Raw genomic sequence first — 23,977 nt, 5'->3', positions numbered from 1 at the left:
ACAATAGCTTTTCAAGCAAAATAACTTTTCTCAATGACACTGAGGAAAAATGTAAAGCATACTAATGCTGAATTCTTTTTTTTTTTTTTTAAGAAAACCAATTTCTTAAAGGCATGCATCTTTAGCTAGCCTTTCCCATCAATTTTAAGGTTCCTGCCTCCAGTAGTTATGAAAGAGGACATGCATGCAAGATATACGTCTTATACTTCAAACACTTTTTTATAAAATAAGAAGATAGCAATTTTATGTGGAGCTCGACCCCTTTCCCCAACTTACAAAGCATGAGGGAAGGAATCTACTACTCAATTGTCACATGAGTATCTGAAAAAGCAAGGCACTCCTGTAATCCTGTACTATAGCTTTTAACAGTCTGACATGAGGATCCTCTATCTGCTTACCAAATCTAAATGGATATCAGAGTCAACCAGTACAGATATCTAAACACCTATCAGTAATACTGAGGTAAACTTTGTATTTACCCATCCAGACATAGCACGGGTTATATGACATAACAGAATACTACTTATAGTACCTGACGTATACAACAACATGATTCATATACTTAAAACTTCAATTCTTACAGAAAAAAAAAATCTGGAAAAGAATACATCCATTTTTAAAAAACAACTGTTCTCTTTATACAATTACAATAGTGTTTAACAACTGTAGGAGATCTTGGAAAGAATAACTAATACTCTTGATCTTGCTGGTTATACAGAAGCAAAATATGTAAAGTAGGCAGAACGCACAGCCCAGGAGATAATTACCGTTCAACAATTTAGTCAATGTTTTAGCTTGGTTTCCAAAACAAATACCACCATCACCACCTCCAAAGCCCTCAAGATTTCTGAGCTCACACTGGGGATCTGTCCCTCCAAATAATTTCAAATAGTTACAAATTGTTCAAAAATCCTTCCATGAACTTTACCATCATATATTTCAGCTTACTGTTCAGTCAAGTTATGAAATTCCTATTAGTCGTAACAGATTTCTGCTGAAGGCTGAGGAATGGATTGCTCTTTAAAACAACTAAAAAAAAAAAAAACCCCGTCAAATATTCTTTGCCCAACAGGAATATAGAGCATTACTATCAAAAACTGAAGTAATGTAAACCTTTTTAAGTCCTAGAGTCATCAAAATCTCGCAGATGCAGAGCAGCTAAATAAAACCTTTAGCTCACTGTAGCTTTAAACATTATCACTGCCAGCCTTCCACTCTGCACCTTTGCTGGAGGTGCCCATCCTCTCAAAGTCTGCAGAGAGGAAAGAACATCATTCAGTGCAACGTCCAGAATCTTAGCTCAAATCCGCATTAACCACCAACATGAGCTGTGACAGCAAGACAGTGAGAGGGGAGAGGAAAATGAAGGAAGTGAAAGGATGATGACAGATGATAATATCTTAAATAACCACAAGGCTTTGACAAATGAGATCTTGTGAATGCTGCTAAGTAGTTACATTTAAATCAACTGGAGCACTCATATAAGAAGCAACTACCAAAATCAGTAAAAGATTACTCAATTTGTCCCTACTTTTTGAAGATGACTTCACATGGAAATCATTTTATGTGCTTAATCATTTATACTGCAGTTACAGGACCTTTTGTATTTCTGCTATCCTTCATCTGGATTTTGCACAATGAGAGGTACATAATCTTTTACTGAAGAGGTATTCAACTTACTTATTGGCTTTAAGACAATTTAAGTATTACTTTTTATTTCATTCCATATATACTCTAATATTCTGTCTGCTTTTCAGATAAATAATGCTATGGAACACAGATTTTCAAATCAGTTCCTTACAGCAACATCTTGGCCTTTTTCCAGAGATCGTACAGTTAATTCACTCAGCGGTATGCATGAACACTGTAATTGCTCTTTTCAGTAAAAATACTGTGCATTTATCAACAGATGATTTTCATTTACAGTCCTAATGCCCCTCTACCCAGCTCTGTGAGGTTTCTCTGAAATTCTCCACAGCCTTCTCCAGTCTTGACTAATTGAAATAATTGTGTCAGATTTCATTTCATCATTTGTCCACTTCTCCGGATCATTAATACAACAAACAGCAGACAGCTATTAGACTTTTGCCATGCAGAAAATAAATCAGTCAGTTTGCAAGCTATAAGAAGAAACTAAGACAAGTTCAGACAAATCTCACTGAGGCAATTCACAGCATTACCGCTCTCAGGTATCCTCCCTCCCCTTTTGCAGGGGGTTCCTACCCCCACTGCAGAGTTAGCAGAAGGGAGCACACACACACGCCCCAGCTGCTCCCACCTGCAATTCAACGCACTAGCTTAAAAACCAGGGAAGTTTGGTTTGCATGAATCCACAAGACTGTGATATGCAGCAAGATGAGATGCAGGCACACAGCCCTTTTGGCAAACGCTGCTATGGGAGCGGTAATCTCCAAGGAGAAGAGGCAGACAGCTGGGACAAAAGGGAATATTGTAAAACTGCCGTAGCTTTCTTCTTTATGACCAAGTCAAAGACGTTAGTATCGTTACTTTGTGATGTAGTTTCTCAGCAAGAGCAGTCTTATGATTCAAGCTAATTTAAAGCTATCCTGACACTGAAAGGGAATCTCACCCTTACCCAGCACATGGTCCTGCCAAGTTTCTGTATCAACACTAGCGTTTATGCAGCCACGCAGTGAGAGTCTGACTGAAGTGATCCAGCTGAAAGCTAACCATGCAAACAACAAAAAAATCTCAAAACCAAAAAAAACCCCTTGTTTTCAGAGGGGTCAATGAACTAACCCAACTCCCCACACATGCCAGTACTGACAGACACTGAGGACAAAAATGCATGGCCAAGAGAAGGGAAAAGAAGGCAGGAAGGACTGCATGTTTCAGTATCATCAGTCTTGCATCAGCTTGAGCAGAATATGAAGGATGAGTAGAAAAAAGTGAGAGAAGCTTGAAGTGTCAGAAGGGAAAACTCACCAAAGAGAAAAGCAATTCTTTACCTGTTCCACTATGTGGTATTTGGATGGGGTTCATTAGTCTGCAGTTTCTCCCTCTCTACCTTTTTGAAAAAAGTAGTGAACCCTGTTCATACAGTTACCAAACTACAGCTTAATATTAAGTTGCTTTTCTCTAGCTATGTTTCCTATAATGAATGGAAAGAATTAAGCATATTATCTGAAAACACATGAAAACTAGATTTTATGAAATTTAAAAAAGGATAATGAAATCGAAAACCATCAACAAGACAAGTATTACAACAAATTTAACATTAGTGTGTGTTTTGGATGTTCCTTCCAAACTGGGGTAACTATCAGCTGCTACCTAAAGGGGTGGTCCTGCTCTCTTCATCCAAATCCTGGCTGCATGCTCCTGCAACATCTTGTGTGTCACAATTGGCAACTGTGTGGGTACAGGATGAGTTGGTTCAGTGAACTGACATGACGGAAAACTAATCCTCCAATAAAAAACAGAGAAACTTCACAAATAAATCGTCTTCTGCTGGATCAAGTCAATGAACTAATTCATTCTTGACTGAAGAATCACTTGGTCCATTGTAACCAGAAAGGAAAGGAATATGTAAGCTGGAACTAGAGGGGATGTGAACTGACCTTTTCAGTAGTAGCCCACCATTACAGCAGTTTAACTGTGATTTTTTTTTATATATATATATATATACACACACACACACAGAGTTCCATGCCAAGATTAGCACTTATACAGTGTGAATTGTGCAACTGTATTTCACAGCGTTTCCTTCTTTCCCTATCCAATCTGGTATCACTTAACAATAAAATAGTCTTTAAAGTATTTAACTAAATTCCACATAAAGTCTTCTAGTAATCTTTACAAATTGCTGCTATCTGAAAAAAGTTTTCATTCTACCTTCCAATAGATACGCTATTCCAGCAGCACATACTTTAATGTTAAGTCTCCTGTTAATTACAGCTAATTAACATGTTTTCATGAAAGAACCAGAAGCCTCTTCCCAGCATAATCAAAATCCAAGCAAATCATGTCATTTATGCTCTTATGAGTTTTTAAGAAAGAGACTGCTCTAATGTACTTGAAGCATGTTCTAATGACACAATTTATAAAATCAGACATGTATGAAGAAGACGACATAGTTTGCTTTTATTTCTGTGTTGGGGATTTAAAAAGCACTGGGCATATCTTTAGCACTTTTCTTCTCCTTACGTACCTATGCGAGTTTTTTTGTTTGGTTGGTTTTTTTAAGAGTAACATTCTGTCTGGAAAAGAATCTTTATTTTTGTATAATATTCTCTGTAACTTAAACAAGGCTCAGGGGAAACCCTGAGATCTTTTTAATCCAGACAGGATCTCCTACTCCCCACTTTCTTTTCTGATTTCACATGAATGGTAACTTCAAATTTCCATTTTAATATCATCATTAGCTTAACCTCCTTCATGCTTTCCCTACAACTGCTTCCTCTCATAGATTCTAGTATAAAGCCAATGTGATTAGCATGAATACTCCATTGTTAGCACATTTTCAAATGCTCACAAGCCTCCAATAAGCCTTCCACCCATTTCCATTTCCACTGTTTCTTCAGATAACCCATTTCCAATTTTCCATTTTAGCTCTCTACATAATAATCATCAAGAAAATGTCGTCACTGACAAAGATGACTAATCTCTCCAGAGCTCTTATATATTTCCCTGGGTTTCCTCTTTTGCCATGTTCCCAAAACTGTCTTCTTTTTCAAGATAAAACTATTCAAGATTACAAACATAGTTTGGCAAAACAGGAAACAATGATTTTATGTTTAAACTTAGCATTAATCAGCCAGGCTATTCATCCATCTTTTCCTTGAGACTTCCAATTTGCTTATGTATTTTCAATAACTTGCTGTATTGTTTCTTTAATAGAGATTTCCCTTCTTCCAAAATGATTATTACTGCCTGCAGCCTGATTTTGAGATGTGACCACAGAAACACCCATTTCTAAATAGATTCTAGAAAATAGAAAATTACATATCAATAGATTTTCTGCTATTTTATTTCAGCTTTACTCTTTAGAAGTGCTCTCAAATATTTTATTAGTTTATGCTTAAAGCTAATTTGACAGAGACTGCCTAATCCACCTTCTCCTTGGTCTTACAAGATGCACCACCAAAGGCTTCAAATTGCTTCATTCAGCAATTGATGCTAAGGTTTGTGCTTGTGAATATCTCAAAAGCAATCTAATTATGACCTTTCCTAAGATGCAGGACATAAGAATTTCATTTCATATCTGGCTACATCCCTTGAAACTCTCGGTTTAAGCACAGTCTATTTCGGAGATATGGAAATAGCCTAAAAGGCAGTGAAAAGGCAAAGAATAAAGTGCTGAAGATAGGTGAAGAAAGAGAGAGTTGCAGTGAGTGAAAGAAATGTGTATCAGGCTAACATAAAACTGATTCCAAGTAACGGGAAAGCAGGGCATTGAGCCTGACTTGTCTTGACAGAGCTGAGGAATGAAAGCTTGACCCAAACCATAAACCAGCATAAAAGCAGTTTAAAAAAAAAAAAAAAAGTTAAGTCTTAAGTCAATTGCAGTGACATTCAGCAACACTGAAAAGTGACAAAGTCTCCATTAACGTACAGTCAAGTACTTTTATAAAATACAGATAGGCCCTCAAAACCAAGGGTGTGAGCTGATTAAACGTTTAAAAGAACTTGCATGCAACATTATGAAATTTTTCAAACCCAAACAACACACAGAGGAAAACAAAACATGTGCCTCATTTTTAGCCCATGACAGAATACACTGGAGTATATCAACGGAAAGGTCTTCTGGGTGGTCTTTTGTAGTCTAGTTTAGAGTTCAAGCATACTCACTACTAAATTGCATAGAGACAAGTACACACACAAAGTGCAGATCCTTAGCCTTTACTTCTAGGGTGCCAAAAACTTGAAATTACCTCTCGGTGGCAATCAAACACTCCCCCAGTTTGGCAAAGTACTGAACTGGAGTGTATGACAAATTTGGTACTAACATGCTGTAGAAATTCTGGATTAACAAAACAGTCTGGAGTGGACCCTTTAAGTTAGAGTGGTAAGAATTAAAAAGATACTCCAAAACATTTGCTGAGGGTCTGTTCACATCTTGTTAGTTCTTCAAATCAGGGAAGATGGTTTGGGAATAACTTTATCTTACTCTCTCCTACCAACATAGTACACCGACCGTTCCAGCCAGTTCTATGCATCCATATTGCATCTGTAAGTAAAGTGAACTCCCAGGACTTTATTATTGATTAAGTTATGATCCTACTAAGAGATTTTTTTTTTTAACATAAAAGCATTTAAACTCCCTTTTTAAACAATAAGGAGTTTCCACAGATCAAGATCAAATTTTGAAACAGTCAAGCTAAAGTCCACAACATTGTATTTTTCATTTGCCTTCTCCTTATTAGACAGAATCATGTGAAAGAAACTAAAGAAAACTTCTCATCTTTTATTTTATGGAAAGATTAAAAATACCAAATGGGGGAATTGGATATCTCATAAGAGATACTTAAGCAAGAAAAAAAAAGATAATTATTTCTCAGTCAAAGTGCAGAGACAGGATTTTCTACTTAAACCATCTAAGTAGTTTTCAAGACAATACTGAGAAAGTAATAATTTTCAAAATAGCAAAGTAATTCTAAAGCAGTTAGATTTTTTTTTTCTGAGAGAGAGAAAAACATTTGCTTGATCCTTTGACATTTAAGGATACTTACCAATGTAGGAATCAAGATAATAAAACCTGCATTTAGTATCATAAATAAAAACACCCTGCTTGATATTAAAAAAATACTAAGTTGAATGAGTAGAAGAAACACTTTTTTTTCAAGGGTCAAATATACTTTAATACATCTAAGATAAACTACTAAAATATACATAGACCTCAGCATGTGATTCTGACTCTTACTGTGAGCACAGAAGAGACTGCCTGCCATACAGCAGGCCACCTGGGTCAATGTGAGCACTCCTGAGACAATCAGCAGTCAACTGCAGCATAAAATTCATAAGCCTTTGACCCTGATAAAGCCTTCAGGATGAAATATTTAAGTACAATTGTTTATGGTATTTAACTACACACCAGTGCCTTTTTCTCCATAAATGTCTGGGGATTTTTTTTTTTCCCCAGCAGGACTAGCACTGATTCGAGTTGTTTTGCAGAACAAGTGCTAAGAAAACATACAAGAAACCTGTGGACATTAAAAACTGCCCCATTATAATTTTGGAAAGTATAATGTTACAAGGACAAAATATAAAGGAAAAAAGATCCTTAAATCAAGGTACTAAAATCATACCTAGCTTTCTAAATACATGGTCTTTTTCTCTGAGCCTTATATGGCTCACAAAATGCAGAGCTTCCAAAAATTCCCATTTTTGTCCGCTTCAGACTCACTTCAGGATGTCCTTTTGAATACTTTGGCCCAACTGTTAACACAACTTTCTGGTTCCAAGATGACAGTCACAAATACGTGAATAACTACATCTATATATAAACATTCATCTTACCTCTATAAAATAAACGAGGAAACTTATAGAACGGTTTTATACATACCAATACACCATTTTCACATGTCCAAGCACTTGGATTCGATTCAAGTTTACTGACACAAACTATAAATCTGTCTGGAAACACACGCAGCTCTATAAAAAAATAATTGAAAAGAAGATTACAAAAATTATGACCATATTCAAAACCACACATAATGACAACATATATACATGTTATTTTAGTAAACAAAATAATTTGTTTTTCAAATTGCACACTAACTCACTTCATGCACTCCACTAGTTTCTTACCTACTCTCTTCAACATCCCATCCCTCCTTTTGTTTTGCTTTTTTAAACCATTCAAAAAAATCAATAAGTCAGAGTAAGTTTAGTTCCCAAGAGGATAGTCATGGCTGCAAATTAGTCCACCTGCACCCCTGGACAAATATACCAGACAGAACCAATAGACAATCCACTTAACGATGATTTCTTTTGTGCTATTCTGGTGACCAGTCTTTTCATCACTAAAGCTGTAAATTATGTTTGTAATACAGCACAACATATTCAATCAGGACTTGGCATAAAAACTCAGCATAAGAGTAAGTGTTTCAAACTCTGAGTACAGTGATTTTTGTAGTCATTAAACAAATTGGATAACTACTACCAAATTACATATTTTACTCAAGATCACATGGTTTACTATGAACACAACAAAGTTTCTATTTACAAAGGATTAAAAGTGAAAGGTTCTTAGATGAGAATAGATCAGACAAAGCTTTATTCAGTACCTAGCAATGCTATGAAAAGAGCATAGCTGGATATTTTGTTATTTTACATATCAGATTATTTCCAGTTTACTATCTTCATACTTTCAGCTCAGGTATTTTTGTTGTTGGTTTTTGGTTTGGTTTTATAAAGAGAGAGTTACTAATTTTTAAAGTTTGTTATACTTCAAAACCAAGCCGTAACACCCTGTTTTCTGTGACAAGAAGGAGACAAGGCATGCAGAAAAAACATGAGGTTGACCTCTTAGATTTTTTTGGTAGAATATCTCCTCACAACAAATTGAGTGTAGGCATGATGTGCACAATTTGCCAGTGATGATCAGGTCATCCATATGGGTGACTGCCTCTCTACAAGGTATTGCTTCTTCACCAACAGCGTATCTCCATTAGTATCTGACAAACCCCTCTGAGTGCGTACCAGCAGTGACTTTTCTAGAGTCATTACAATGAAAGATGGGGATGCTGAAACAGATTACCTTGCATTTGCCATTGGTTGAAAAAGCATACACAGAGACCTCAGATGCATCTGTACTGGTACAGTAGCTTGTTAAGCTACTATAACTTGACAATGAATATAAGCCTTTCATAATCCTTTCAGAAATATCAACTCTGTTAGCAAAACTGTGTCCAAGGAAGTATTCATGCTGTGCCTTATGTTCAGACTATTCTTTCTCTGCTTCTATTCTCAAGACCTGAAAAGCCACCCACAAAGGTCTAGTACAGTGGCTTTCAAACTGCAAGCAGTCTACGGACATCTTCCAAATGGGCTACGAAAGAAAAGCTGGACAACTGTTGAAAGGACTGAATTTGTTATGTGGGGTTCCAATAACAGCCTCTTAGGTAAGTTTACTTTAGATATTGAGTGAGCATCACCGATTACGCATGATTCTTCTTCTACTAGGCTTAATGTCTGGTTTTTGCTTGTGAAGTACTAGGTGTATCTTACAGAAAGGAAACATTGGTGCCAAATTATATATTTTTTTAGGATATGTGCTTATTTTGCTATTTATTGGGAGTGAAACCCAGCAAAATGAAGTTCCTTTCTTGTTAGGAACTTCACATGGAAGCAAAGTTTTGACTGCAGCATCAGAGCTTCTCTTTTTGGCAGCACTAGTAGGGCAAGTTCCAGTTAGACGTTTTTATTGTTACATTTTATAACAATCTCACTTGCTGGCTAACAAAATGAAAGTATCTTTAGGTATTAGTTGATGCTTAAAAAAAGTTCAAATTTAATACACAGAAACCAATGTTGAGATACGAATGCAGACACTCTGCTATTCTATTCTAACTATTCTTCCAGGAAGCTAGGAGAACAAGTTTGATGAAATATTTAAAATTAACACTCCAATCTCTTCAACCAATATGGACTTAGAAAACAACTAGTTGGCATTTGAAGAAAGATTTAAACATTTACGAATAGAATTAATTCTTATGAAAATAAGAAATTCTTTTAAAATATTCATTCAAGTATTCAATATTTTTAAGGGCACCTAATTGATTTATTTTGCTTTTTTAAATATGAAAAGCTCAACACAAAGGGCAGTGATCATTATAGCTCCTTTTCATTGCTCTTGGCAGGACAGGATTGATATAACTTCCTTACAGAACATCTTGGCTTGAGAAAACATGAAAAAAAGATCTGGTCCAATGACATCACCTATGTAAAGATTTTATAGCACTGTGGTGAATAAAAGCCTTTTCTTGCATACACTTGTACTGTACAGTTGATGTCACAAGACACTCGAGCAATAATGAAGTGATTCATACTGCAACCTCTGGTTGATTCACCCTGCAGAGACTCAGTAAAATGCTGAGTCTCATCATACTTACAGAATTTGGTGTGGCTTAGCTGATTACCCTGGGGCAAGGCATACACAAATTTAAAATTAAGTTAAAAAAAAAAAAATATCCATCATATGTTAAGAAACACTTCTCTTTTTTTTTTTTAGGAAACGTCCTCTGGAAAGAAAACTAAAACCAAGCTCTGAAAGAAATTTTGATTAAGTAGACCAAAATCTGACAAAGTATTAGTTTATGTTCCCTTTTTTTCTCCCAGAAATGCACAATTCTAAGTAACGCTATAAGAAACTGATTTCTTACCACGATAACGTTTCCCTACAGCACAACGGAGATTAACCCATCTCTTCATAAAGTAGGCAGTAATGTGAAAACTGTTGGCTGCAACATAAAACAAAGGGATAATAATAAGTGTAAGGGTATCTTGGGCATTCTGGTCTCAAAGTGTTGCACATCTGCGAAGACAGGATTGAGAGAAAGCAGCAGCAGCTCAAGAATACAAAAGAAAACATAACTTTAAAGGAATATTTTTAAAAAGAAACTGCTCATACTTAAGTCTCAAGAAATTAGTATCTGAAACGGGAAAAATCTAAACAAATTACTAGCCACCAAGTTCTGGTATCCAACCACAGAAATAAATTTAAATCAATTAATTCATCAGAGATGTTATCCGCTTAATAGCCTAGTGTCATGGTCACTAGTCCAATAGGCTAGAGTCCTATTCACTATGATGTTTTCATACATATTCTACAAGAACACTACAGATGACCATTTACTTAACTGCCTTCTAGAGAAAGATGACATACTCAAAGCTGACAGAAAAAAATGCTAGCTATAAAAAAACCCAAAAAACCAAACATGAACGGTCTTAATTATGTACAATTCTATTGAATTAACTGAGAAATGCATACATCTAAACTGCTCAGTATCTACAAGTAGACAGAGCTAGCCTGGCTGACCCAGCAGATACCTGTAACATACACAGAGGCTTCTTCAATTTCTGTTCCTGAGAACGACAGAAATCCTTGTGCACCAGGAGCATAAGAAAAGGACAGAAAAGATTATATTATAGCAAAGAGACTATTAGACTACAGCTAAGGAAATCAGCTTTTACTTTTGTTCTACTTAAATTCCCAAATGACCCTGAGTAAATCAGTTAGGACTGGATTCATAAAGGTATTTAGCAACCTAACTCCACCGAAATTAAAAGTAGTTAGCATCTGTGACTCCTCCTCCATAGTCTCTCTGTATACCTTACTAAAATGAATGTGCCAAAGAGGGGTTAGTGGTATTTCCCCTAACTCTGATGGGTTTTGCAAGACTTAAATTATTGCTGCTTCCAAGACAGTCAGATACCCTAGGTGCAATTACCACAGAAGAGTTAGAAAATTAAGTGCTACTGCTGTTTTTCTAATCTAACCATTTAAAAAGTAGTAAGGAAAGCTTGTTTGTTCCAGTCTCAATCTCTACCGAGTAAGTGCCAAGGCATGCCTTATTTCTAAGTATAAGCCCCCAACTGCATGTCCTCTCCTGCACAGTCTACAACTCTCCTACTTGTACAAGGTCTCCTGGAGCTCACCATCAAGCGCTGTTCAGCATCACCTCTCATTAAGAACTATAGTTATTGATCACAATCAATCCCTTTGAAATTTATCAGCCATCTTTTTTCCTTCCCCTCAGGAAGATACCTAAAATTTGACTTCCCTTTAGAGATCAAGTCAAGATGTGACAAGTTGAACCATCCTTTAAAAATGATGAGTGCTAGAAAAAAATTTGGATGTAATCCACCAGCTTTATTAACTGTATATTTACGAGCACAATTAAAGAAAATTACTTTTAGCTATTTCCAGTTTGGCATCCACAATTCTTTAACGTTGTTAGTAGGGTTAGCCAAATCAAAGAATTTGCCCTGTATATAAATAAGTTATTAGTGTGATAATAGCATCTTCCACTGTGACCACTGTAATGCTGTAAAAGTGACATTCCTAAAAGTACAACTTTGCAAACAAATCTTCAAACAGAGAGTAAATATTAACAGAGTCTTTTCACCTCCATTTGTCTGGGATATTCCAAATGTATTTTTCTTGAGAGGAACTTAAAATGAAAAAGGGTGAATCTTTTGCTTTTCACAGGGAAAAGCACGACACTTCATTCCCGAAATTCTTTTATGAATCAGTGACACGTATATCTGTTTATTTTTCTTGCTATCCTGGTATTCTCTGAGAGGTTAAGTGTTTAATCATATTTGATTGACTAATGGCCTGAAAAAAGTTTCAAACTCCTCTTAAAGGCCCTTGATTCAGCTAGCTACTGTTCTCTGGAAGAGAACACCTACCTCAATTCTAACAAAATAAATAATTACATAAGAGATCAAGACACCTCTATGCTATTTTTGCAGTGTCAGCTCAAGTCTGAAAGTCTTATAAAGCCTTCACAGGGAGTTGCACCTGAGCTAATAAGCTCAGCCCAGACAGACGAACACTAGAAAATAATTTTAGTTTCCATGGCTATTTACTACTTGACTTTGCTGAAAAAGCCTGAACAGATGATTTGCTGTTACTTATTGCTAGCCGTGAGAAAATTTTAAGATGCATTACATTCAAGATACCTATATTTTGAAAGTTTCACGCAGCTACGCTCATCAAATGTTTTGAAACCCTCTTGTATGTGACATCTGATCTAATCCACAGTCAGCTGGAGTTTGCAAAACTTCCCTAGTTTGAAAGTTGCCAGAACTATAGAAACTGTGATATCCTCTTTCTGCTTCCTTCAAGAGAAATTTATTATCCAATTAACCATTCTGCTTCATGAAATAAGAAACTAAAAAATAAGCCCCACAAGAAAACCTTCTTATCCGACAACCTCATGCAACCTGCAGCTTTTAAAACTTTCTACACAGTTACTCAGCATGAGTCTAAGTCTGTTCTCAATTCCAAACTTGTCCACCACCAATGCTGTTTATATACTAGCATATACTAATGTTGGCTCTGGGCAAGCTGTGGATTATGCTCCAGGGAAGACGGCTAGTGTATACTCAGCAAGGACCAAAAGTTGCTGTTCATGATATCTGAAGGAGGGACCAACTGATATGTACCAAATGATCCATCACTAACTCCTTTTAAGCACACCATAGAAGTTTTAACCTCAAGCTACATACAGTGTTTTGCAGCCAGTAACGCAGAGAGAAAATTCACAGATCTTAGGCTCAGCAAACCCAGCTGACCCAATCCTCAATTTCCTCTTCATCGTGCAATGGAGATAAAGCTCCATTTGTAGATTACTAATGCAGAAGGGGAAATCAAATTATTATTAGTGATTTGGAGTTTTGTTTTTCTTACTTCAAAACCGTGCACCTAAATCATCAGATCCAGGTTCCAAAAACAAACAAGAAAAAAAACAAACCAAAAAAACCCCAAACAAACAAAAAACCCCAAACCCAACAAAATAAATAGACCCTGAAACCCTAAATGTGACTGAATAAAAGTGGTTCTAGAAAAGCCACAGTTCAGTTTCAGCTGAAATACACACCAGTGAGTGCTGCCTTTTAAGGGAATGCTAATTTGCCCCGCTTGTTACATTTCATAGTCCCACAACACCAAGAGGAAGTATCAGACAGTGACTCTCTACTGTAAGACTATCCAGCAACACTTGTTTTCCAAAGGAGTCACAGCCAAGCTGACTTGCGCTTCCAGAAGGCTGCCAAGAAGAGGCTGTGGTACAGCGTGGAGCAGTGGGAAGCCCTCTCCCACGGCTATTACGGACCATTCATCTGGGAGCCTGGGAAAATGCCTCTGAGCTGCTGAGTTATCTGGAGCAGCCTGGCAGGTGTTCACTTCCCAGCACAATCTGGCACCTGCATGGCTCTGGAACTAAATTCAGTCAACTCTTCTCCAAAGCCACAGTACAAGCCGAAGGAGACTGACTGCCCCCCAAATGTTTCCATATCTGACAGGCATATTTCTCATCGCACAGTATTTTTATACCATCTTTAAAAAAAAAAACCCACCTATTTTTCCTCCCAGCCTAGACGTTTCACATTTCTGACAGGTTGTTCTGGATTAGAACGGCCTCTACGTTTGGAAAGTAACAACAAAGTAAATCATTGCAACACACAGATATTAAAAAAATAAGAGGATGAATTTCTTATGTTACAGTGTGTAAGTAAATACATAGGTGCATTAGACTTTCTGAAACACTGTATTGTACATTTTAAAAAAAAAAAATCTACATTTTGCTTACGCTAGATTAATTATTCCACACAGATTAAGCTATACTAGTAATAATGTTTACAGTATATAAAGCTTTTCATCTTCAAAGTGCTCTACAGACATATTATTACACTGCTTTTTAGCAGTCATATTTCTCCACTTAAAATTATTCACCACCAAATCCAGATTCCTGATTGTTTGTAAACCAAACAAAAAAGGAACATTTTATTCTAAACCTACTGTTAACCGTGCAGCTTTCCTTCCCCAAAACAAATGTTCATGTTCATAGCATGTGCTCCAGAGTAGGCTGCCATTTCTAATTCAGAAGAGATTCAAAACCAAATGTTGGCGTGTAAGTTTAAGTCCAAATCTAGGATAGACCAGGGACAGCAGACACAAGACAGCAGATACAAAAAGCTGTCGTGACTTCCTGAGCCTCTTCTGGTGTTTGGAATGGGTACAGAATTTCTGTATCGTCTCAGACACTGCCCGCCCCCCCGCCCCCAATCAACTTCATAGTTAACGACAACAAGCATCTTCACCTAGTGCAAATTTTTATACACCAAACAGTGGGTTTCAGAACAACTTAAACAGCTCAGGATGGCATCTGTTCTTTCCATCCATTCTGCCTTCAGTTCAAAGAATTTTTAAATTATTTTTTAAAATTTTCATTATTTCAAGTGATAATCACAAGCAAGTACACAGGAAAATGTGTACTGATCAATAAAGCCCATAAACTTGAAAAAAAAAAATGTTTAATACCTAAAAAAAAACATTCAGGCCATTAAATTTACATACATAAAGCATGGCCTTAAAAAAAAAAAAAAAAAAAAAAAAAGACTTGCATGCAGTATTGAGTGAGTGAGTATTGCTGCAGGGTCTGATCTTGCAAACTCTAATACCTGCAAATAAATTCAGTGATGTAATTTGCCTCTGTCTTTTTCCAGGGTGCCTTACAGTCAGCTTAAACCAAGCATAGACAAAAACAGATTACTGATTTTTTTTCCTCCTTACTCTTTCACAATTTTATTAGTATTAGTGCTATTCTTCTATCTGCTAAATCATCTGAACACAGGCCAGTTGCCAACACAAATAGGTGAGAGATCTGTCCCATCAAGGATGGGGGGACAAGATGCAGTTCCTATCAGGGAACATGGTCCCTGACTGGAAGACAGACATTAACCTTCAAATGAATCTGATCAAGACAGGATGAGATATGCCTAGCAGGATCCTCTCTGCTATCAGAACATTGATAGCTGGACATGGCACACTGTCCAAACCCTTCAGAATATGAGCCATTAACAGTGAAACTGGTCTGAGCCATTTTATGAAATCCAAGAGTAGGGCTGTAGGGCTCTCCTCTAGCAGGAGAGGTGCGGAATTCACCCCGAAATCAGAACTATACTGGCCAAACTGGATCCAGGATAAGGCATTTCTTAGCCTGCTTCTCATGGGTATTCTGGAGGAAATAACAGTGAAAAAAAACACATATGAGACCATCTGGCCCCAAGACGAGAAATGCACCTGATGGAGGTCCTGAGAACACACCAGCTCTGAAGGAAAAAAAACACCTTCCCCTCAGTAACGCTTGAGATGGAGAGGCAGGCTGATCCAGTCCTGGAAAACAGCTCTTAAGATACCGCCTCTCAATACCCATTCATAATGTATAAGCAATAATAGCTAGCACCACCTGCTAATGCATTCAAGCAGATGAACATACAGCAATATATTTGATGGTCAGTGTACCATTATCACAGACAACTGTTTTCTAATAGGAGACAAGATTTGATTTCACTCTTTTGTTGATCTCAGACTCAATGACCATATTATTAATGGCATGTGATGGGCTTTAACACATGAACTGAAAGCTATTTATGAATCCTCACTGTTTTGAACATATAAACTGTATTCCAGAGGAAGCCATGTGCCTGGACTTCTTTAACCACTGGAATGAGCCCGACAACTGAGAGAAAGGCTGAGAAAGGCATCTGTCGCTACCAGCCAAAAGGCAGAGAGAACTGGAAAACAAACCCTGTGGTAAACGCTGTCTGACAAGTCAGCGGCAGAGGAGAATCTAAAGTCTCTTCAAAGTGGCTGTATCGCCATGAGGGAGCAGCTTAGTTAAAAACTGTCTGATGCCACATTTGCACATCAAGCTAAGCATGTCCCCCAAACTGGCCAGACACAGCTGTATCCAAATGGAGCAATGTCGCTTACTTACACCACTGAATTCCTCGCAGTGGTGACAGTAAGGTAGATTCTAGCTAAAATGAAACACAGACACTGTGATGGGCACAAGTTTGACTTCCAGGGCACTAGGGAATGCATACAGTTGCCTTTAAAGCACATGCCTCTTTCAAAAAATATGTCCTTTCAGCCTAACTGTCTCTGTGGTTTTTTCCTTGAGGATATCCATGAGCTTCATGAAATTTTTTGATGCCATGAAATACTTGAAAGGGAGGATTTTGTATTTTAAATGTCAGGAATCTCTAACAAAGCAAAGTCTCCTCTAGCACAAAAACTCAACCAAAATGTGGTAATGAGCCTTTCGGAATTTAACAGACATGACTGGTTCCCCTTATTGTTCATTAGAACAACATAATCGTGGGTGCCAATACCATGATGCTGAAAGATTTTCAAATAAAGTCAATCAAACTCTTCACAGGTCTCCAGGCTCTATTTTTTTTTCCCTGGCAACAGGAAATAACTTCTGCAAAACTTCTTCCCCGAGAGGAAAGGGTTTTAACCCTATAGCTCCCACAGCTGACAAGACTTTCATCTTCTACCAACAACAAGGTCTCTAGGCAAGGGTCACTAAAAATGTCAGGAATATATTGCATCACATGGCTACAAAACCTATGGGTTTGGTGAAAAAAGCCCGACAGTCTGCCACTGGAGACTGAAAGGGGGATGCTGAGAGGGAAAGCAAAGCTAGTAGCAGGTATCTTCAGCAGAACTTTAAAAAGATGGCAGGAATGTGAAAAGGTACTTTCTTCAAAGCTGATCTCGCTATATGGCAGCAATAAATGTCTTTTTTTTTTTTTTTTTTTTTTTTTTTGAGGACTCCTGTTAGGATAGCCCAGTGGAGCTAAGAGGTAGATGTTGATGGTCATGACTCCTCTTTTCTTCTACCCTATCATCTAGAGGACACTTCAAAAGAAAGTGAGTTCTAAGAGACGCGTGTGGACTTGAACCAGCATGCATTTCATGCTGTTGTCTGAATAAAGCAAGTTGTGCCAGAGGTTCATGGTTTTTCGTCTTTTCATACAACAGACTCTGGTTAGGTTTATAACAACTCAGAATATAAGGGAATTCTGGAGCATAGGAAATAGCTGGAAAGTCACCCCAATGGAGCCTTCTGTATTTTCTCTTTTTAAATGCTGGCAAATAGACCGTAATTAAGTCAGCTGCTGAAAGGCTCTATTTCCAAATAAGTCTCAATCTCCTTCTGCTCTCACAAGCTCTGATGCAAAGAGGATACCATCAAAAAGACCAAGAACAACCCATGACTGTGATCATCTGATCAGTGCCACTCAGGTCTAGCAGTGAAAGCAGGTGCTGGTTGTGGTGCAAAGAATTGGAGACTGACTGCAAAATGGTTTGTAACAAACTGCTCATTTTAGCTTACTCAAGAATGCAGTGTTATAAGGGACCACCTGAACTACACAGCTCAGTATCTTGTAGTTTCTAGCATCAGTGTAACAGATGCTAAGTGCAAAAAAAAGTACACAGAACATCCTCTTTCTCAGTATTAAATACCAAATTTAAGGTCTTTTATACAAAAGACCAAAACCCATGAGCCTGTCTTGTGCCATGGGAAGACAACAGAAAAGAACAGCCAGGCATTGCCCATATCCTATGACCCACATGCACGCACACAAAAAAAAAGAAAACTATCTTAATTAAAAGAATAAGACAAAGGTACTCTGCAAACAAATATAAGATTGTCACCTTCTATCCTCTCTAAAGCAAGCTCTGTCATTTAAACAACTTTATTTTCCACGGATTTGTATAGTGAATATTTCACAGTTAGAATGTTTCTCTCTGAATAAATGTAGTTCGCTCTGCATAAGAATATCTCTTATCTGTTTGAAGTAGATGGAATACATAAGTTCTGTTACTATGTCCACAACACGTATTCAAGATTGCACTGGACTTTTTTTCCTCCTCTTTTCAAGTAAAAGTCTTTATTATTTGCTGCACTACTAAATTTTTATTTACTTCTATATGTTTTTAACAAATTAAGGCCTGGGCCCTGCAAAGCTTTGCTGATGTAGTTTTGTTTATGGTCTGTCACTTGTGCCTTTGTAGTCAACAGAAATACTCAGTGTGTAATAAACACAACATATCTAGTACCTTCAACGGTGAATCAAATGCACATAACTGCTCTCACTGAACTACTTACGCAAAGAAAGTATGCATAACTTGTTTCAGGAATTGGCCCTCCATGTCTATCTGGACAGATTTCTGTAAAGCCTCATAAAAATTTTCCAAATACAAATAAACCCACAAAAATGTTTGCAATTTTAAAAGCTGTATTTTCTCTCTACCTTTGTCATGTGATAATGAAACTTAAGAACAAAAGAACAAAGGAGAATATTATTGTGTAATATGGTAACATGGAAAGTTTAAAAGAAATTCCTATTCATATTTAACCATGAAATTACACCCACAATTACTTCCAGTTATAATGAAAATAGAAAGGACTTCAATGTTCAACACATACCTGTAATGATTTTTTTTCTTAAAATGTAATGACAATTTTTGTTTTTCTTGGACTGCTGGTGATAGTTTGGGGACTTTTATATTGAGACTTTTAGGGAATGCAAGGGTTAAAGACGTGTAAAACAGATTTTCTCACAGTTTAAAGAGAGCAAAACAACACATTTAGGAAACCAGACAGCTGAAAGGTCAAAACGTTACACTTCCAGGTCAAACTTCTGGTTGCAATTAAGTAAATTCCTCTAAACATTTCTAGGGAAATCATATTTCTTTTAGGTTTTATTTCAAATCCCTATTCTTTCTTGCTTACATTGTAACCAAAACAATATTGCTCTCTTTAGAAACATTTAATAAAGAGTACTTACTTTTGTTTTCTTTACTTTTTTTTTTAAAGGAACCTGACATTTCATCTCAAAATAAAAATAAAATCCTTATTTTTTTCATCTCATTTAATATACAGTTGAACTAATTAAAAAAAAAAAGGCAAAAGAAGCTATCAAACCTAGTTAATTTTTAAAAAATAGATACAGTCTTTCTTTTCCCCTTAGAAATCATATTTGCCTTTTCATCCACTTACATTATCTGTATTTTCATAGTAGGGTTTGATTTGGGTTTTCTGGGTTTTTTTACTACATCAAGCTATTTTCCCCCTCCCATGCAGTTACACCAAAAACCCTCAAACCTAAGATGCTGACAATGGCCCTGATGTAAACGCTGACATGCCTGCTAAAACATACTAGCAATCTCACGGCTCCTATCACTGCCCAACAAGACTACTTAGGTCTAAAAACGTAGAATTTCTGCCCCAGTAACACACACAGATTTTCAGAGGTTTTTCAAAGTCCCAAACAGACGGCCACCACAACTGCACACAGACACAGCATTATCTGCATGTGCGACATGGACAACAAGCACAACAGCAATGCAGTGTATGTGGTTTTTGTAACGCACAAGAGGTAGACCTGATATGCCTCTAAACAACGCAACCCACTATGTATGTTAGCAAGTGATACACACAATCATACGTACCCAAGCTGAAAAAATGAAATCCTAAAGGCGTATTCATACTACATTAAAAATTTAGCCAAACACAAAAGATATGACCAGATTCAGACATTATTTGCAAACGCTTTACTTCAGCAGAATGCACATATTATGTTAAACTGCCCTCACTACTTTATCTGTAGCATTTTCCAGGCAGCACAGTCTTTGAGCTATCCCACACACATATTTGTAAAGGTCAGACAGCTAAGGAAAGTCAGGTCCATCATACTGACCAAATAATTTCTTCTCTGGTATTTTAGACATTCCAACACAAGGAATTCGAGCATTCAATGCAGACCACAGAATCTATAAAATGCTTCTAGCAGAAATCCTATTTGCCATGTTCACAAAAGATGGGAGAAGATAATTTAAAGTCAAACTTATTCTTCAGAAAATTTCAACTGAAACAGTGAGCACTCAAAAAACCCCCCAAACCTATCTGCTACCTATTCTAGCTGTGCCTAGTGCTTGAACAGGTCTGTAGAAGCTGTACACTGATACCTATCCCTCTGTATTCTGGCTTCCAAGTGACTACAGAATCTTTAAAAAACTGTACAGAGCACACAAGAAAGAGTACTTTCAAGAGAAACAGCTGTTACAAAGAAGAATCAGGCAGTCAAATAAGAAATGGTAAGTGCTCAGGGACAGATTTTCAAAACCACTCTGTGTGGATTCCACAAATGTTGAATTCCCACTCGGGACAAACAGATGCTAAGGGCTCTTTCAAAAGGTAGCTGTATGTTCCCTGGCCTAGATGAGAGTCACTTTGATATTCTCAAGTGAATATCAAATCAGAAATTAAAGGTGGGGTTCATCTTGCCTAACTTGCAACATCTGCATCAAACTAGTATCCTAAACTTCATTTTTAACTGATAGAGATTAATTGCCTATCAACTTCTAGCCAGCTTTGATAAACTGAAAGAGGAGACATAATTCCACTTTGTAAATACACATGATTAATGGATACTGACTTTTTGCCTAACTATCTAATGAAAACTACAAAGATAAACTTTAAATTTGCATAAATATATGTGTCTTTGCATGAACTGAAGTACTAACAGCAAAATTACTATGCAGAAGTACTTGGATGCTATAGAAAGACCTTTGTAGCTTATATAGATGTGTAAGATAGTAGCTGTCAATGTTTGTGCATGCAAACACACTTTTTTTGCACACACACATACTGAAGAGTAATTTTCATAATATTGTTTTTCTTTTCATAAAACAAGAGATAAACAAAAGATGGAAAAAAGATGGAAGAAGCAAGAGAAAGAAACAGAATGAATTAAGGCAGATAGTAATTAAAGGTTAGAGGTCAAGGCTGTTTTCAAAACCAACACCAAATTCTTTCTCTTCACAAAAATACACCAAATTAAACAACTCTCCTGTCATTTTAAATAAATGATATTTCTTTTCACCACAATACTAACTATATAAAACACTTTATTAAGGGTATCTTTAAAATAAATACACTATTTCATTTCCTATCCAACACCATAAATAACTTCACATGGGAGCTGCAACTAGGGAAGAAGTAAAATAAGAACGCATTCAACCCACCTGGTGCTGCAGCTGCAAATGTCCCATGTAAGACAAGGACAGCAATTGCTAAAGTCTCTGCAAATATCAGTGTAATAACAGGAAGACAAAGGTAGATCCTTCAATCTAGAAAGTGCAGAACTTTCTCTGACAATCTTTGAAACACACCGACTCTCTCTGACATACTAATGAGTTTTCAGTTTATAGTGCAGGCTTTTTCCAGAAAAGTACAATGATAAGAAAGGCCATACTGGGTAAGATCAAAGGCCCATATAGCTAAATGCCTTGCATGTAAAAGTCGCTATAAATGGCTACAAGGGGAGACTAAATACAAGAGCAAAGTGCATGTGGTTACTTCCCCAATACTCTCCCAAACTCCAAGCACTCTCAACTCAGGCCTTTATTGAACGAAAGGAGATTTATGAATTCTGTACCCTCCCTGGATTACTCTCCCATGTTCTCGTGGACTCAGCGTAAGCTTTTATCATACCCATTACCCTTCGGCAAAGAGTTCCACAGTTCTGCTAACTACCACGGTGCTTCCAATACCTTCATTTGATGCCCTCTTGTTCTCAAATTGGAAGAGAATGAGAGAAGAAATTATTTCATAGATCTCTGTTGCGTTCCCCCTAATTCATGTATTTTCCAGGCTGAAGAGTCCTAGCACACTTAACTGTTCCCTGTATTTCGTATGTTCCCTGTACTGCATTTCCTCATCTTGGATCATCTTTGTTGCCCTTCTTGGAGTTTTTCCCAACTCTATTGTATCATAATCTAAGGTAAGGAAAAAAAAAAAAATAATCACTAAAAAGAAAATACCCAAACAGTGCATAAGTATGGCGGTTTTTTGTTCTTGTCAAACATCCTCTACCCTGAGAAAAGAACAAAAAAAAAAAAATTCTGATATATAACCTTGATCTTCTAGAAGAAAAATGTTTTGGTGAAAAAAGATGCCTTTATTCCCCATTAGCTGGCTGTAAAAAATGGAAAAAAGTAATCTAAAGCAAATACAGGAAATATTAAGTACAAGATACTAATCAAAACATTTTTCATAAGTTATTGCATAAGTTACTGCATACTTCAGGGAGCTATGAGGCTCTGTTGTCACAGACAGATGAATGTAAGTTTAAAGTTCACAAAGATCTGCAGGACTTGGCCACAAATCATAAATGAGTCCATTGTAAAGAAACTGCAGTATAATTCTTTTGAGACAGAAATTACAATGTGCAACTGCAAACATCAAAGATCTTTTAAAAGACTTCTGTCCTCCTCAGTCCCCTATGGTAGTTTATCTGCCATAGCTTACTTTCCCTCCAGTTATACCCATCAAATTTTTTGTGGAGTTGCTCTTTAAGCCAGATAGGTGAAAAGATTCTAGTTAAAACCAAACAAAACACTGTTTCACAGCAGAGGAGTAAGAGTTAACAGCTGGGAGGGTGGGAATAAATCAGTTTTGCTGCTACAGGATTGTAATGTGGAACATACCCTACGAACATCTTACACAATTCACGTTCTACAGTAATAGTGAACACTCATAAAGCAAATTAGGGCAGTCTGAAAAGGCGTTTTCCTTAAAAACGTCATAATGTTCAAATTAAAATGCAAGGCCAAAATAGTTCGGAATATTTACCATCATGATTTATTGTATATTTTTTGTGTGCTTACAGGAGCCAAACAAACAGTTTCATAAGCAACAGAAACGTATTTTCTTATGAAATTGCATCTTATGCATTTTTTTATACTAAATAAGACGTGAACTTTGACTCCAGATCTTTGTAAGGCTGAACTATTCATAATAGCATTTGTACTTCTTCCAGTTTCTCATTTTAGTAAGCTTATCAGAAGTTAATATCTGAAAATTTAACGTCTGAGACTTCTACCTGTTAATAAAGTTGAATCACATTTGCAAAAAGCAACTGGGAAAAAGATGGACAGACAAACAGGCACACAGAGAGAAAACATGATCACAATAAGCCCCGTTTCCTTAGAAAACTAGGTTAAAAATATTAAAAAAAAAAATACACAATCCCAGAGAAAGCAGATAAAATCAAGCTGGGAGCTCATTGTGCCAGTGACAGCATGCTCTCTAATTATTTTCACTGTAGAAGAGACTGTACAATAAAAAGGTCTGAAATCAGAGCAAAAATGTTCCACCCTCAAGCAAAGAAAAACAACAAGGATGCTAGGGAAGGAATGAGAAAAGATCTGAAAATTACTTGTAGGATAAACATAGTTAACTTTTTCCTCCCTCAAGAGGGGGAAGAAGGTCAGTTTACAAGATACCTTCTTCCTTCCTTCCATTTCTAACGTGGACATGTCTACCAGCCATATTTTCTTTCCACATCCTCCTTTTCCTCTGTGTCCATGTAAACTTTGCCGCCTTCCTTAATTGTCCACAGTTCTCCCTTTGTCATTCCCCCGCAT

The 23,977-nt window shown here is 36.8% G+C and overlaps 1 protein-coding gene across 1 annotated transcript in view; it reads right to left on the bottom strand.

Moving 5' to 3' along the window:
• Nucleotides 1–23,977, bottom strand: part of SLX4IP (SLX4 interacting protein) — an 81,012-nt gene that overhangs the window by 8,859 nt on the left and 48,176 nt on the right. Inside the window, 2 exon segments of the mRNA XM_050895101.1 lie at nt 7,523–7,611; nt 10,344–10,421. Coding sequence (XP_050751058.1) covers nt 7,523–7,611; nt 10,344–10,421 — 167 coding nt within the window.

Source organism: Gymnogyps californianus, chromosome 3 (genome assembly GCF_018139145.2).
Source record: "Gymnogyps californianus isolate 813 chromosome 3, ASM1813914v2, whole genome shotgun sequence".
Classification (NCBI taxonomy): Eukaryota; Metazoa; Chordata; class Aves; order Accipitriformes; family Cathartidae; genus Gymnogyps; species Gymnogyps californianus.
Note: the sequence above shows the minus strand (reverse complement) of the source record. Positions and strands in the feature narration are given on the sequence as shown.